The sequence below is a fragment of the Monoraphidium neglectum genome, assembly GCF_000611645.1.
Source record: "Monoraphidium neglectum strain SAG 48.87 unplaced genomic scaffold scaffold00102, whole genome shotgun sequence".
Taxonomy (NCBI): Eukaryota; Viridiplantae; Chlorophyta; class Chlorophyceae; order Sphaeropleales; family Selenastraceae; genus Monoraphidium; species Monoraphidium neglectum.
The window spans coordinates 18,821-33,384 of NW_014013526.1; the positions used below are offsets into that span (position 1 = coordinate 18,821).

The 14,564-nt window shown below is 65.5% G+C and overlaps 4 protein-coding genes across 4 annotated transcripts in view; 2 read left to right on the top strand and 2 right to left on the bottom strand.

Annotated features, from left to right (window-relative positions):
- Positions 1-703, top strand: part of MNEG_1080 (hypothetical protein) — a gene marked incomplete at both ends in the record, with an annotated part of 2,914 nt that extends 2,211 nt beyond the window's left edge. Inside the window, 2 exons of the mRNA XM_014050434.1 lie at positions 197-330; positions 547-703. Of these exons, the coding sequence (XP_013905888.1) occupies positions 197-330; positions 547-703 (291 nt within the window). The remainder of the gene's footprint in view (positions 1-196; positions 331-546) is intronic.
- A 471-nt stretch (positions 704-1,174) lies between these two features.
- On the bottom strand, positions 1,175-3,652 carry MNEG_1081 (Origin recognition complex subunit 2; the record flags this gene model as incomplete). Its single annotated transcript, XM_014050435.1, has 6 exons — positions 1,175-1,342; positions 1,715-1,896; positions 2,086-2,159; positions 2,367-2,496; positions 2,720-2,988; positions 3,246-3,652. 6 exons carry the CDS (start codon positions 3,650-3,652, stop codon positions 1,175-1,177), a joined length of 1,230 nt encoding a protein of 409 aa, XP_013905889.1.
- A 477-nt stretch (positions 3,653-4,129) lies between these two features.
- Positions 4,130-5,074, bottom strand: MNEG_1082 (hypothetical protein; the record flags this gene model as incomplete). The annotated part of the gene is made up of 2 exons (XM_014050436.1): positions 4,130-4,404; positions 4,666-5,074. The coding sequence occupies 2 exons, from the start codon at positions 5,072-5,074 to the stop codon at positions 4,130-4,132; spliced, it is 684 nt and encodes a 227-aa protein (XP_013905890.1).
- A 1,428-nt stretch (positions 5,075-6,502) lies between these two features.
- Positions 6,503-11,584, top strand: MNEG_1083 (Ankyrin-1; the record flags this gene model as incomplete). Its single annotated transcript, XM_014050437.1, has 12 exons — positions 6,503-7,207; positions 7,328-7,426; positions 7,683-7,781; positions 7,979-8,086; positions 8,253-8,351; positions 8,547-8,648; positions 8,811-8,867; positions 9,026-9,067; positions 9,243-9,266; positions 9,472-9,828; positions 10,165-10,357; positions 10,614-11,584. The coding sequence occupies 12 exons, from the start codon at positions 6,503-6,505 to the stop codon at positions 11,582-11,584; spliced, it is 2,856 nt and encodes a 951-aa protein (XP_013905891.1).
- Between the last annotated feature and the right edge of the window lie 2,980 nt (positions 11,585-14,564).

Below are 14,564 nucleotides of genomic sequence, written 5' to 3' on the forward strand. Positions count from 1 at the left end.
GGCGAAGGCGGGCCTGCGGCGGCTGGCACAGGGAACAGAACGGGGGCGGGCCCCTGCCGAGAGTGTCATCTCTGCTGGCTGGCTGCACGGGCCTTTCACTCACAGTTCAGCCTGCTCCAAAAGAATTCCAGGGGATTCTGCACCCTGCACAACCTCAGTTGCAACGCCCACGCCCGGAACTCGCCCGCCTGCGCAGCTGCTGAAGCGCGGCCCGCAGCCCCACGACCCCGCGCACTGCATCGACAGCCGGCGCGGGCTGATGAGCTTCTTCAGCAGCGGCTGCAACGGCACCAAGGGCGAGCCCTCCATCAGGCGCGCGAGACGCGCCGCGTCCCCACGCCGCGCGTGCACAGCGCCAGCCTGCACGTCAAGATGGCGTGGCCGGCTGTATCCCAGCTGGCGTGTGGTTCAAAGCTGCTGCTTTGTTGCTGAAGAGTCACTGCCATCCCAACCGCTCCTGCTAAAGCTTGCCGTGCAAGCTTACAGCAGTGGCGCGTCAAAGTGTCGCACCGACGGTCGGCCCACTCAAACACATCCCAACCGCAGCGACAACGGCCTGTGCGACGCCCAGAAGTTCTACGGGCGGCTGCGCCCCCTGGAGGGCCGCATGAAGGGCGGAGTGGTCGCGTCCAAGACCACCGCCGCCGGGGCGCGCTTCGACTCGCCGCTTGCCAAGGCAGCCACGATGGCCGCGCGGGGCTGACGCGCGCACGCGTGCCGGCGCCGCCATGGCAGGCGGGCGCCTGTGCGCCAAGGGGGCGGAGGCTGAGCAGTTTTCATGGGTTGATGCTGGACATGTCTGCAAGCCAGGGTGATTGATTTCACCTGGCCCATGCGGTGTTCTGGAGGTTACAGGCCGCATTCATTAGCTGATGTGTTTGAGGAGTGAGCGGCATGTAATCTGAAATCATCTGATGTCTAAGGCCTGGTGCTATGCTACCGTAGACAAGCAAATGTGCCCAGCCTACGCTAAGCGCATTATCAAGCCTGCGCCGACCCTGCTGCCCCTAGCTAACCTAACCACCAGCCTGCTTCCGGCTGCTTTGAACAGCTCGCCAGCCCTGCCTGTTCCAGCTGGGCCAGCCGCGCCGCAGCCCCGCGCGTCGCGCCGCCGCGTCCGCGCCCCCATCTCCAATCGCGCGCGCGCCGTGAACCGGCTCGCCGCGCCTGCGAGTCAACCGCCCCGCGCGCCGCCGCCGCCGCCGCCGCCCTCCATCTCTTCCAGCACCTGCCTCAGGGCGTCTGGCTCCATGGGGATGTAGAGGAGCTCGCCGCCGTCTGGGCCCGGGGTGCCCCTGACCAGCTCGTGGTCCCGGAACTCCACCAGGTGGCTGCGCAGGGCCTGGGAGGGGGTTGCGTGGGTGTGATTGTGTGTGTGTTTGTGTGTTTGTGTCAGTGCGTGTATAGATATGCGTGTGTGTGTGTGTGTGTGTGTGAAAGAGAGGCAGAGGGGTGTGCGAGTGTGCTTGTGAGCACGCGCCCCGCCTTGAAGGGCGCTTTGGGCAGGGTGGCGCAACAAGGCAACTCGGTGGCGTAAGAGAGGGCTGCTCCCTCAGCCACGTGGCTCAGTCAGCCCTCTGCTGCACCTTCCTACCTCTCCAGTGCACTTCGGCGCGGGGCTTTACGAACCCCCTCCGCCTGCGTCGCCCTGCCTGCCCCCACACAAGCGCCCAATCACACACACACACACATACACAGGCGTGCATGCACCCACCTGCTCCGAGTTGAGGATGAACCTCTCGCGGCACATCCTGAAGAGCAGCCCCTGGCTGGCGCCCCCCGCCCCCGGGTCGGCCAGCTGGTGCTCGGCCAGCACGCGGAACACGGCGCGCGCGCTGGACACGAGCGTGCCCAGCACCGTGGCCGCGCCGCGCTTGCTCGAGCTCTGGAGGCAGCCTGGGGCGGGGTATGGGTGGGGGCGGTTGGCGTGAGCGCTTGCCGGGTGTGAGGGCTGCGCCTGCCTTGCCTCGAGGCACGAGCGCTGCCGAGCAGCTGGCGCAGTGTTGCCATGCGAGGAGCTGCGGCGCGCAAGCAGGGGCGGGAGCAGGAGCGGCGCAGCGCAGCGGCCCCCTTCCCCCGTCTCACTGGTGAGCAGGGGCGGCACGTCGCGTGTCTCGTCCTCGTAGGCTGCGTAGGTTGGCGCCTCCACCCAGAGCCACCTGGGGCGGCGCCAGGGCAAGGGACACGCTCAGGCGCCGACGCACGGCGCCCGCATTCACAGGTGCGCTGGTTGCGTGGCACGCAAATGCTTCCCGCCGAGCCGTCCTGCCCAAAGCGACGATCCGCGCGGGCCCGATCCGCGGGGTCGGCATGCGGGACGCTGGGGAGCGGGAGCGGCAGGGCGGGAAGAAATTCAAAAGCGTCACCTGAATCGCGCGCAGGCACGCGCGTCCCAGAGCAGCGCCGCGTTCACGTGGTCCACCGAGGCCGCCAGGTGCACGTTGGGGCACTGCGCCAGCCGCCCGAGCCACAGCTGATCCTCTGGCGACCGCAGGCCTGGGGCACGGGGGCGGGCACGCGCGGGGCAGCATGCTGTGGTGACGAGCCCGTTTGGCCATAGAGCTTGGAGGTTCACCGTATACCTCCAATCCAAGGGTGAAAACGTCCGTCCTCGGCTTGCGTCGCATGCTGCTGCCGGGGCTTGGGGCGGCAGGCTGCACGCCGGCCTTGCCGGCGCGCCTCGGCACACACACAAAGGCGCACAACCCAGAGCTCGCACCCGGCCCGTCAATGTTGTGGAGGATCACGTACAGCCGCCGCCCCGCGGGCTCCGCCTGAATAGTCGCTAGCAGCTCGTCGTGGCTCGCGCCGCGGGCGGCCTTGTGCGCGAGCGCGGCGGCGACTGCGGCGAGGACGGCCTTGGACGTGACCCCTGGCATGTGGCCGCGGATAGCGAGGACGCCGCCGTCTGTCAGGGCCTCGGCGGCAAACGCGTGGAGGAGGGCGCGCTTGGAGCCGCAGCCGTGGAACAGCAGGCTGAAGCGCTGCCTGCGCGGAGGGAGGGGCCGGGTGCGGGGCGTGGTGTGTCGCACCGGGGCGCTTGTTACGCTGGCGTGCGTCGGAGCTGAGGCAGCAGGGCAAGCTGTGTCCTTCAATTCGCACGAGGACGGCGACCATGGAAGCAAGCGCGTGCAATCAGGGCCCAGCCGTGCCTGAGCTGCAGCCGCCAGCGCGGGAATTGGGCGCGGTAGCCCCGCATCAGCGCCTCCTTGGGGTTGCAGTTCTTGGGCGGCAGCCGCAGCCACGTGGCGCGCAGCATCTCCTCGTCCAGGCCCGGGGGCAGCAGGCGCGTCACGTCCTCCGGCTGCCGCGTGCACTGCTTCGTGGCGGCGCGGCGCCGCGGCTTGGGCTGCGGCTGCGAGGGCTGCGGCTGGGGCGCATTCTTGAGCGGGGTGCCTGCACTTCGCAGCTGCCGTCCTGCCGAGCGCAGGCCCTCCTCCTGATCGGAACCTGATGCGTTCTGCCCCTCATCATCGTCATGCTGGTCGCCCTCGTCCATAACATCTTCAGATTCTTCTGCTGCTGTCGCCGCTGCCGCTGCTGCGTGCGCTCTGCGCCGCTGCTTCACAAATTGCTGCTGTTGCTGCTGCTTTCTGGTGTTGCGGCCGCGCTGAGGCTGCTGATCATCATCTGAGGACTCATCAGTATCCATAGATTCGGATTCATGGCAAACAGGCGGCACTGCTGCTCTTGCGCGCGCAGATCGCCGGAGCATGGCGTGGCTGAATGACGTGAAAGTTGTGATGTAGTTTGATTCAACAGATATATAGCGTACTGCACCGTTGATAATACAGCGCACGAGCAGGCATTCAAATTGCGTGGGTGAATGACTTCAAAACATCGTATTGACAACTTATGATATGAAGCGAAGGACGCTTGTATCATACACTCCGGGGTCGTGACCGGGCGCGGTGCTTGGCCCTGTCCTGGCCACAGGCGGCGTCACTCAAGTGAGTGCACTGATGGGAGCACACCAGCTGCTGCCACCGTGCCGCCCCTACAACAGCACGCTTGTAGTGTTGGAGCGCCCTTTGAAGGATCGGTTACACAAGCATAGGCTCTACGTCCAAGTCTCAGCCTCAACAACAATTGCACGCGGCCAGCAGGGGCATCGTTGATCAGGCGACCCTTACAGCACGCGGTTGGTGCGCAGCACCCTGTGCATCTGGATGTGCAGCCCGCACGCCAGCCAGATGGCAAACGCGATGGGGCTGCCAAAGGGGTGAGTGAAGCCATCGGTGAACTGGAGAAGCAGCACGGCGTACAGCAGTGCGTACGCGACGTACACCGCGCGCAGCGCATCCTCGCGCTCAGTCCAGGCCGCCAGCAGCCACGCCGCCCAGCACGTCACCGGCAGCAGGCTCAGCCCAGACATGCCGACCCAGCGGAGGCGGCCCGGCGCGTCTGCAGGATGGGTGCGGTGCGAGGCGGAGATGTGGTAAAGGCGTCGCAGCCTGCTGGCGTGAGCTCTCAGCAACGCGAGATTGGGGCAGCCCGGTACCCATTAGGCATCAACAGCGATCCGTCAAGCACACTGTGGCACGCAAGCAAAGCGCCTGGCTGATGAGCTCCTCCGCTCGCACGCCAACCCGCGCTTCACCGAGCCGCATTGCTCCACGCCGCGCCTTCCCGACCCTTGCGCCCCTGCACAGTTGCAACACTCACCAGCCGTGACAGCGCTGAATTTGAGCGACTGCCGCAGCGTCAGACGCTTTGACATGGCGATGAGGGGCACCGCCTCAACCAGAAGTGCGATTGTGATGCCGACGCCAGCGCCGTAGGAAACCCAGCCGCTGAATGTCTCAAACTGCTGCAGCAGCGGTGCTGTGGGCGCCGGGATGCCGGTGGTGGTCGGGCCGGCACTCCTTGCGGCGACGCGCTCAACCAGAGATGGCTCGCTCAGTAACTGGCCGGCCGCTTCAGTTGCGATGGCCGGCAGCCCCAGAGCTTGCAGGGCCAAGGCCGCAGCCGCAGGCAGCAAATGCGACGCAATGGCCGGCTCTTCACGACCCCCGCGGTTGGGCGAGGTGGCGGCGGCGATGGTGGTGCGGCGCGCCACAGGTGCCAGGCGCATGGCCCTCGGGCAGTTGAGCCCCCCTACGGCAGGAGCCGGCCTACAAGGGTGTCTGAGGGGTGCAAGCGCTGCCATGGAGCAGGCCGGTGTACAGGAGGCGAGTGCCGGTAGCTAGCGTGCGTGGCTGAGCGTGCGTGATGACAACGTGCCACGTCACCAGCAAGATGTTTGATCTCTGAAAGCTAGCTGGTTGGCTTAGGAAAGGTTGCAACAAGAGCAGGGTTGTGTTCTGCTTGAGTGTTTGTGCAATAGGCATGAAGGAAGGCGGCGAGCGGGCAGGTGCATCAATGCGTAAGGGATTACTGGGGCGCGGAGGGGTCAGAATGCCGCATGATCTTCTCATCAAAAATCTAGCTTGTCATGTTGACATATCATAAAGTTGCGACGTCCAGATCGGGTACGTACTGCTCGCGCGGTCCCCTGCGCAGCGAGGGCACTGAAGGCTGGCGAGTCCGTTTGCTATTGAAATTCGATCAGTCTTTGAGCCTGCTTTAATGCTCTGTAAACGTCATCGAGAGGCGGGCGTTGCATGCTGTGTGCGCTGTGCTCGTGCCAAGAGCAACTGCTGCACGCCTGCTTGGTTGGTGCTGCGCATTGGAGGCTGTGTTGGTGGCTCCCCTGCATGGCTGACATGTGTGCGCTTGCAAGCACCTTGATGCGACGTACGATACACATCATGGATAAAGCAGTAAGAGCACAACGTAGCGTACCGGTACTGTATGTACAGCCTACCATGAAGGCCAGGTTTGCTGGACAAACTGTACTGTAGTCAACATGCCGCATGAGAACTGCAGCATGGGTATTTTGTGGCTGCTTGTAGACTCAAAAGAAGCTTACCGGCACACGGGAGCCCACCTCGCCACGTTTGGCCAATGAGCAATGACCAATGAGCCATGGTCGCTTCATCACCATCATCGGCTGGCCGCGTGACAGCCGACACTTGTGCTTCGAGCGAGTTTACAAGTGTTTTAAACTTTGATGGTACGCCCTAGTCTCTTGTCGCTACCATGCACCCGCAAGTTGATCGTGCCCCGTCGCCGGTCAAGTTCCGAGCGTTCCAAGCCAGGGAGTGACGAATGGCGCAATGCCACCTGATGAGGAAGTCAGCTCCCGTATCAGGCTATCTTGACACACATTGCGTTAACGAGCGCACTCCACGCAGCCCAGCTGGCAGCACAGGTTGCTTGAATGAAGCGGAGCGCAACAACCTGCTAGGGCCCTAGACGCGACGCCTGGGCGAATCAACTCATATGAGTGGCAGGTGAGGTCCGTTTTGGAGTGGTTTATGGGCCAGCTCACTCGTCGCACAACAACTAATGCCCTCTGACCGCGGGACAGGCGGCCTCAGTGAGCATCGCGATCGCAAATGCACGCAGAATGCAAGCGCTTCTCGATCGAGTCCGGCCAGGCGGTGCAATCGAGCGGGCGATGAAGGAGCAGCGGGGCCATCGCCCCCTGCACGAGGCGGACGAGGTGCCCTCAGGGGGCGACAACGCCGCACGGCCTGCCGCAGACGCGAGTCCATTGGGCGACCAGGCCGGCCCTCTGGCGGTGCATGTTGCCCAGGCGGGACAGCCTACGGCAGCCCTTGAGGAGCATGACGCGGTCGACGAGACGGCCACGCTGCTGCCACCGGCCCAGGAGGCTGTGCCTATGCAGCGCAGCGCGCGCGAGGGCCTGGGCCGCCTGCTGCCGTCCAGGCGGCGCTTGCCGGCGGCCGCAGCCGCCGGCGCTGCAGCCGCCAGCAGTGCCCCTGTGCCGCTGGCCCCCGCCACCTCCCCCGGGCTGCTGTCCTGCCTCTACCTGCCCCGCCGCCAGTCCGGGACGCCGCCGCGCGACCAGGCGCCCCGCCGCGGCAGCGGCTGCGCCAGCGACAGCAGCGGCGGCACGGCCTCGCCGGCCGCGGCCAGGGCTGGCTCTGCGCCTGCAGCGGGCTGCCTGTCGTGGCTGCGCCCGTCGCCGCACAGCAGCCCCCTCGGACGCCGCGCCGCGTCTGCCGGCTCGCCTATGAGCCCTCTGTCCCCGATGGCGAGGAGGGCAGCCTACACGCTGCACGCCGCCGCGTGGACGGGCGACACGGCAGAGGCACGCCAGCTGCTGGCGGCAGGCGCCGCGCCAGACAAGCGAGACAGGGTGAGGTTTGCAGGCCGCAGCTGTCTTGATGGCGCGCTCTTGCAATGCACGCTCGGCATGCCATTGGATTGCGCGGCGCAAGACGCCGGCGGGCTGCCGCTTTCACCCCCCTGCCCGCAGGCGGGCATGTGTGCGCTGTCGCTTGCGGCATGCCGGGGGCACACGGAGGTCATGACGGCGCTGCTTGACGCAGGGGCCGACGTCAACGTGCAGGATGGGGTGAGCAACTGTGGGTCGACCGGCTCGGGGACGCCCACCGCAACGGCTGTCGGGCACGTCCAGCCGGCATGGGCGCTGCTCCTCCGTCTGTTGAGTTTCCTTGCCGTTGTGGACAGCCTCTTGATTGCGCTTGCTGCGCGAGCCTTGTAAGCCGCGGCACCCATGGGCCTGCCCTTTATGCTTCCTCAGCCAAGATTTACATTTCGCCTCATCAGTCCCACTGAATCGTCTCCTCCCCCTCCCACCAACTTTGCAGGACGGCCTGCTGCCCATCCACTATGCCGCCTGGCACAACCAAGACGCTGCTGCCAGTCTGCTAATGGACCGCAGCTCGGCACTCAACCCCACCTCCCAGGTGGGCCCACATGCTCACGCTCATGTACGTGTTTGTGTGAGGATGTTTTGAGTATGTGTGCACATGTACTCGCACACACATGTGCGCACACACACACACACACACACACACACACACACACACACACACACACACACACACACATCCCACCATGACACCACCATCCCCGAAAACAACGACGACCCAAACCCTTCCAGGAGTCTCGCTGTCCCAGCACTCCACTGATATACGCGGCAAAGCTCGGCCACGTGGCCATGATGCGGCTCCTCATGGAGCGCGGCGCCAGCATACTCGGGCCCACCAAGGTGCGCGCAACACAGCCCAAACCCGCAAGCCGTCCTGCATCCAGCTGTCTGCTTCCTGTGTCAAGTCCAGCAACGGCTCCCTTTGGGGGTCTGTACATCGCCGACTGCGTCAAGGCTGGCCCGATATTTCTGCTCAAAAGTTTCTTTCCTGTCAAACGGCCTGCAGGAGTCCAGCACCGCGCTCCACGAGGCGGCGGCGGTGGGGCACGCATCTGTGGTGGAAGCCCTCCTGGATTACGGCGTCAGCCACGACCTCTCTACACGGGTGAGCTGACATGCTTCGCGCGTGATGGCGATTGAGAAGCGCCTCGCTGGGGCTCTTGCGCCTTGGGTGTGGCTTTATCGCTGCTGATTAGCTGGGCTGGCATGCTAAGTGAGCTGCAAGCGCCGCGTTTGCTCAGCAGCCGCACGGTTGCGGCGATCAACACGAATCGGACGCGCGCGCGTCGACGCATTGCAGAAGCGCTCCTTCCGGGCGCTGCACATGGCGGCGCTGCACAACCACGTCGCGGTGGTCAGGGTGCTGCTGCGCAGGGGAGCCTGGGCCAGCGCTGCCGCAAAGGTGGGGTCGCCACGCGAGGGTGCAGGCTGATGCACATGAGTGGCTGGACGACCCCCAGGGCCTGGCGCGTGCACTGGACCCTCAGAATTTTGTTAACACAGCGATTGTGCGATACTGTACAGTCACCTAGCTGTTGTAACTTCCTGTCTTGCCCCTGCGCAGGATGGTCGTACACCCCTGCACATCGCTGCAGCTGGCGGTTTCCTCGACATTGTGCGGGTGAGGCAGCTGGCACCCAGCGATGGTAGCATGCGCGCCGACAAGCACCAGCCACACACTGCTGGTTTCTCTGTCAGAGTGCAGCAGTTTGCTGTCATACTCAATTTCTACACACCGGCTGCATCTAAAAAGCGCCCCCTGCTACCCTTTCCTGGCAGATGCTGCTGGGCGCTGGCGCCGATGTTGACGCGACAGACAGGGTGAGGAACCCTGGATCTTATTCTGGTGTGGAGGGTGGCGTTGACCTGCTGGCGCGCGCCTCAATAGAGCCATCACTCTGGGGACAGCTTATGTTGCTTCACATGTTTGCAAGCTTGCAACGCCAGAAAACAATCCATCCGCTAACAAGCTGGTCCCTTTCTTGCACATTGGCAGGACGGCTTGACGCCGCTGCACGCGGTGAGCGCCTCTGGAATCTCTCATATTCCTGGGTGGACGCGCATGAGTCCCGTCAGTCGCCGAAGCTCGCGTCGCTCTTGCTGCGATTTGCTGCGTGCTACAGGTTGAGCCACCCAGAACTGGCAAGTCAGCAGTGACGGGCCGCTTCAAACCCGCTTCCAGCTGCTGACGCGGCGCACCTGCCCCTGTGTCATTCCTTTCGCAGGCCGTCGCCCAGGGGCAGCTGCACGTGGCGCAGGCGCTGCTGGATGCCGGCGCAGAAATCGCAGCCGTCGCTAGGGACGGCGCCCGCGCCGCCGACCGCGCGCGCGAGCCGGGCCTGTCCGGCCTGCTGCGCGCCGCCGTGCGGTACGGCGCTGGCTGGCCGCAGCCCGCGGAGGCGCCGCCAGCCGACCCCCAGCCCGACGCGGCGCCCTCGGCGGCGGCGCGCCCGAGGAGCGCCCCGCGGTCCAGGCGCGCAACGAGCCCGGGGGTGCCGGCTCGGCGCGCTGCGAGCCCCGGCGCAACGCCCGGCGGCGCTGCTCAGCGCGCGGCTCCGCTGGCGGTGGGCCTGCTGGTGCCTGTGAGTGAGGCTGGCAGGACGGGGTCTCGCCTGGGACCATCCGTGCAGCAGGGGACGGAGCGTGACACCGCCGGCGCCAGCGGCAGCGGTGCTGGCGCGACGAGGGCTGGCGGCAGCGGTGCGAGTGGCAGGGGTGCTGGCGCTGGCAGTGCCAGGGACAGCCGGGCCAGCGGCAGCGGTGCCAGCAGGAGTGGCGCCAGCACCAGCGCCAGCGGCAGCGGGTCAAGCACATCCCAGCCTGTGGAGGGCCGTGCGGCTGCGAGGCCGAGTGCGGTTACCCAGGCGGCGCCGACCGCAGGCCGCATCCTGGAGACGGACCCGGCGCCTCTCTCACAGCTCGCGGTTGCTGCTGCTGCTGCCCGGCCCGCGGCCAGCACCCGCGCCGCCGCTGCGGCACCCGTGGCGGGCCCCAGCACGGCGCCACCAGTTGCGGCCTTGCCAGCAGCCGCGTCGACTGTGATTGCGACGGACGCTGGCCGGGCCGCGGCAGAGGGCGCGGTCCAGCCGCGAGCACCTCAAGACCTGGCAGGTGCGGCAAAAGCGAATTCAAGCCCTCAATGAGCGTCCAGCCAGATTCTCTCAGTGATGCTCTGACCCCTGTTGCGTGTGAAGGACTCAGGGGGTCCCTGTCGCAGCTGGCCCGCATGCCCTACGCCGACACCGCTGCCGGAAGACAGGCCCGGCTCTCATGCTACAACATTGATCGTCTCCCCTTCCACTCCCCTGCACACAAACGCATTCACACACGCATTAACACACACACACACACACACCGTAACCGGCAGGTGAGCTGGACACTGACCTGGCGGCCGGCCTGGACCTGCGCGCCGACCTGGAGCACCTCTACTCCCTTGGTCTGCACGAGCGCCGCCCCTCCTGGACCCTGCCCGCCGCGCGCGAGGGCGGGGGCGGCCTCACGCCCTCGAGCGGCAGCCCCGGCCAGGGAGCGGGGGAGGCGGAAGAAGGGGAGGGCGGCGGCGGTGCAGCCGCCACCACGACCGCAGCCGCGACGGCTGGGGCGGCGGACGAGCCGCCAAACAGCGGAGCGGCCGGGACCGCAGGCGCGGGCGAGGGCGAGAGGGCCTCGGCCTTGGCCTTGGCCGTCCCCGCGGGCGCAGCCGAGCAGGTGCCGGCCGCAGCCACGCAAGGGCCCCTGTGTGACGATGACGACGCGCTGCTGGCCCACCTGCGGAGCGCCCTCGGCGCCCCTGATGCGGCATACGACGAGCCTGTGGGCGCAATGCAGCATTACGGCCAGCAGCAGCACCAGCAGCACCAGCGCCCTGGGTCTGCGGAGGACGACGTGGGGACGAGCTTCGACCTGTTCTTCCGCCAGCCGGCGAGCATCGGCATCGAAGCGCCGCCGCCGCGCGCTGCACTGGGCACGCCCATGCGGCGGGAGGGCGCGAGGGAGGGGCAAGGGGCGGCGGACCAGCAGCGCGCTGCGGCAGGCGGCCCGTCGGCGGACTGGGAGGCGTCGCCTATGCGCGAGCCCGCGACACCGCCGCGCGCCTCGGCGGCGGCGCAGCTGCCGGTCGTTGCCCCGCACAGCAGCGGCGTCAAGGGCAGGGCGACGCGCGTGCCCGTGGCCCCGCCCCCGGAGGACGATGCGGCTGGGTCGAGCGACAAGGGGGCGTCTGGGTCAGGCCTGGGCGGCGGCGGTGGCGGGGTGGTCAAGGGTACCGGCGGCGGCAGCAGGCACGGCGCGAGGCGTCCGTCCTGGAGCCTGGGGCCTGAGAAGCGGGTCGAAAAGTAGGCAGGTAGCTGGGGGGCGGCAGCTGTTGATCAGAATTGTTGTGCCGCGGCATTAGAGGTGGGCCGCCAGTTGGCGGTGGGCATCCCTCACGAGAGTGGGCTAGCCACCAAGGTGATGACTCATTTCTGGTCCTTGAAGAGCGCCGACCCCTGCAGATTGTCCTGATAGCTCGGGAGGCAAACTCTGCCGAAACCACGCGCATGCACAAGCATCCACACGCACACTATCATGAGACAGGGCAACAGGCAGATCAACAGGCAGGGCAAGCTCCTTGGCACTGACCCGTTCCCTGGGATGCCTTGGGTAGCCAGCTAGATGACTGTCAGGTGTGTGTTGACCCTGCATCAGCGAGCATAGCAATGTAGCTTTGTGCACATACTAGGTTCATGGCATTCACATAGCTGAGCATGTATCGCTCCGACACGCACACAGCGATGGATTGGCAATATGTCGGCCTGTGGCGTGCGGCTGGGTGGCTGGCGTTGCATTGTGCGGCGACGCTTTTGGTGGCTGCTGTGCTATCATATCAGCAGGCTGGCGGCTGTGGTCAAGGGGCCTGTAGATGCATGCGCACGCCAAGCTTGACATGACACACCGCCGGCTGCGGCGGCGCACACAAGTGGGCGCACGCACGAGCGCCATACCGCCCAGCAGTCGCGCCTGCAGCAGCTGCGGAAGTTGCTTTTGCTGTTTTGCCGCCACCATTCTGACTTGTGGCTGACTATTGCTGCTGTAATGAAAAGCTGCGGTTGCGGCGGCAGACATATGGGTACACCCCGGCACGCGCGTACAGTCACATGCATGATGCAGTGCGTGGCTTCCACGCGGCTCACGGGCTGGCGACGTTGCTGCTGTCTCGTGGTTGGCGACAGCTTGTTTGCAGAGGTGTGTTGGTACATGTTCATGGGCACCCACTACTGTAAAAGACCACTGTTCTGCAAGTGCAAGTGCACAAAGCTTTCTAGAAGCTTACCCTTCTTCCATGTTTTTGAAAATTCAGTGTAGGGCATTGATCACCGGCCACAGCCAAGCGGCGGGCTTTGGAGTCACGGGTCAGGGAGCGTGTCTGGCTGTCCCCCCCCCCCTGTTTCCCTCGGGCGTTGAACCCAGGGTGGTTTGGAGTGCCGTGAGGCGAGGCCGAAGCCAGCGCCTGTGGCTGATTATCGGCGGTCCACAGCGTGGACTCTACACAACCGCAGGGGTTGCGGGCCTGGTTTGCAGTGCAGGAGGCCAACCCTTCGGCGGGATCTTGAGGGAATCCCAACATACCCCCGGCGCGAGTGGCGCGCCGGACACCTTCTCATCACTTCACCAGTCCAGACTCCACCAGCCCACACTCCACCACCCACACACCTGCAGGGACGCATGCATTGGGTGCCGGACAGCACCTTGCCTGCCAGGCGCGCCTGCTGCTGCACGCTGCGCACACACGCACCGCTCTCACTGCGCAACGCCGCAGCCCAGAAGCTCACAGCGCTCATGAGGCATGCATGCGTACTCCATAGCTCTACATCGCAGCCAGGTTGAGCAAAGCAGCACCACCGCACCTCGCAAAACTGCTCGGTGTTCGCAGCGCGTTGACATTTCGTAGGCAGCCCTGCGTATCGTCGTATGCAACGGCTTGATAGCTCGTGCCTCACCTGCGAGCTGCACGGGAGCCTGGAGCGTCCTCGGGGTCTCCCTGGTGTGAAAAATCTTGCCCCTCGCTGCTGTTGTCTGAGAATACGGCCAAGCCTTGCGTATAGCAAATGAATGTGTGGTAGCAATGGATTATCTGAATGCAAGTGATGTTGCTCAATTCGGCCTATGTGCAGGTATGGAAGTGAGAGCAGAAACAGCACCAGCTGTCAGTCCGGCTGGCAGACTGCCGGTGAGCTTTTTTTTCTGTTTCTGCCGTGCCCTCTGAACCGCAACGAGCCCAACGTGCGAACGCAAGCACTCTGCCACTGCTCCGTGTGGTACTGCTGGGCAGCTGGCTAGTGTAGGCTTCAGGCCTTCCCTGCACGCGCGGCAATGCGCACGGTTGACCGTCTTCTGGTGTCCCTCTGCCTGACACACACACCCCACCTCCCATCCCCCCCCACCAACACCACTGGTGGCCCCAGCGGATGAAAGCAGGGCGCGCACATCTGTGCCCGCAAGGTCTGCAATGGACACGGGCGTCTCCCCCCAACCCCCTGGGACCTCGAAGCTGTACCGCGGGATCTCGGTCCACCCGACACCGTGGCCGCCTTTGCCCGCAGCATTGCGGCGAGGGGGCGGGCGGGGGGGAGTGGTGCGTAAGATGACATGACGCGCTAGCACTCACGCTGCAGGAGAGCAGGGTCACTCAGGTGATCATGGGATGCTGCTGGGTGATCATGTGATGCTGCTGGGCGAATGCAAGGCATGATTTCAACAAATCGCGGACGCCTGAGTAGGCGTCCGCATCGGCAGTGTGTGCCGCGTTGTGACTGCGCCGATGCCCTGGATGCAGCGAGCCGGTTTGCACACGTGGACGTCAGGTAGCAATCACCCGACTTGCCCTCTGGACGCTTGTATGTGTGGAAGCCGTCGTCGTCGGCCTCAGTAGACACGCCAGAATGGGGGGAGGGTGCAGCGCAGCAGGGGCCGCCGCCGTCAGCCGCCATGGCCGAGCTGCGGCGAGGTCCGACGCGGCAATATTTTCAAGAGTGCACGCGCGATGCCGGCAAAGAGCTGTGCGTGCGGCTGCAGGCAAGCTGCGGGCAAACAACGGTGATTCGCCTGGCACTCGTCCTGCTGTCAAACCCTGGACTGCGCCGGCACTCAAAGTGCTCTCAGCTTCGATGGAAGCGCATCCTTCTTTCCAATGTTCGGAGCTCGCATGGAAGCGCATCCTTCTGTACTGTCTCTTGAAGGCTGCGTATGGCAACGACCGCCGGCCGCAGCCAAACGGCGGGCGCTGGAGCTGGGGGTAAAGGAACGCGTCTGGCTGATGCCCCCCCCCCCCCCCCCCCCC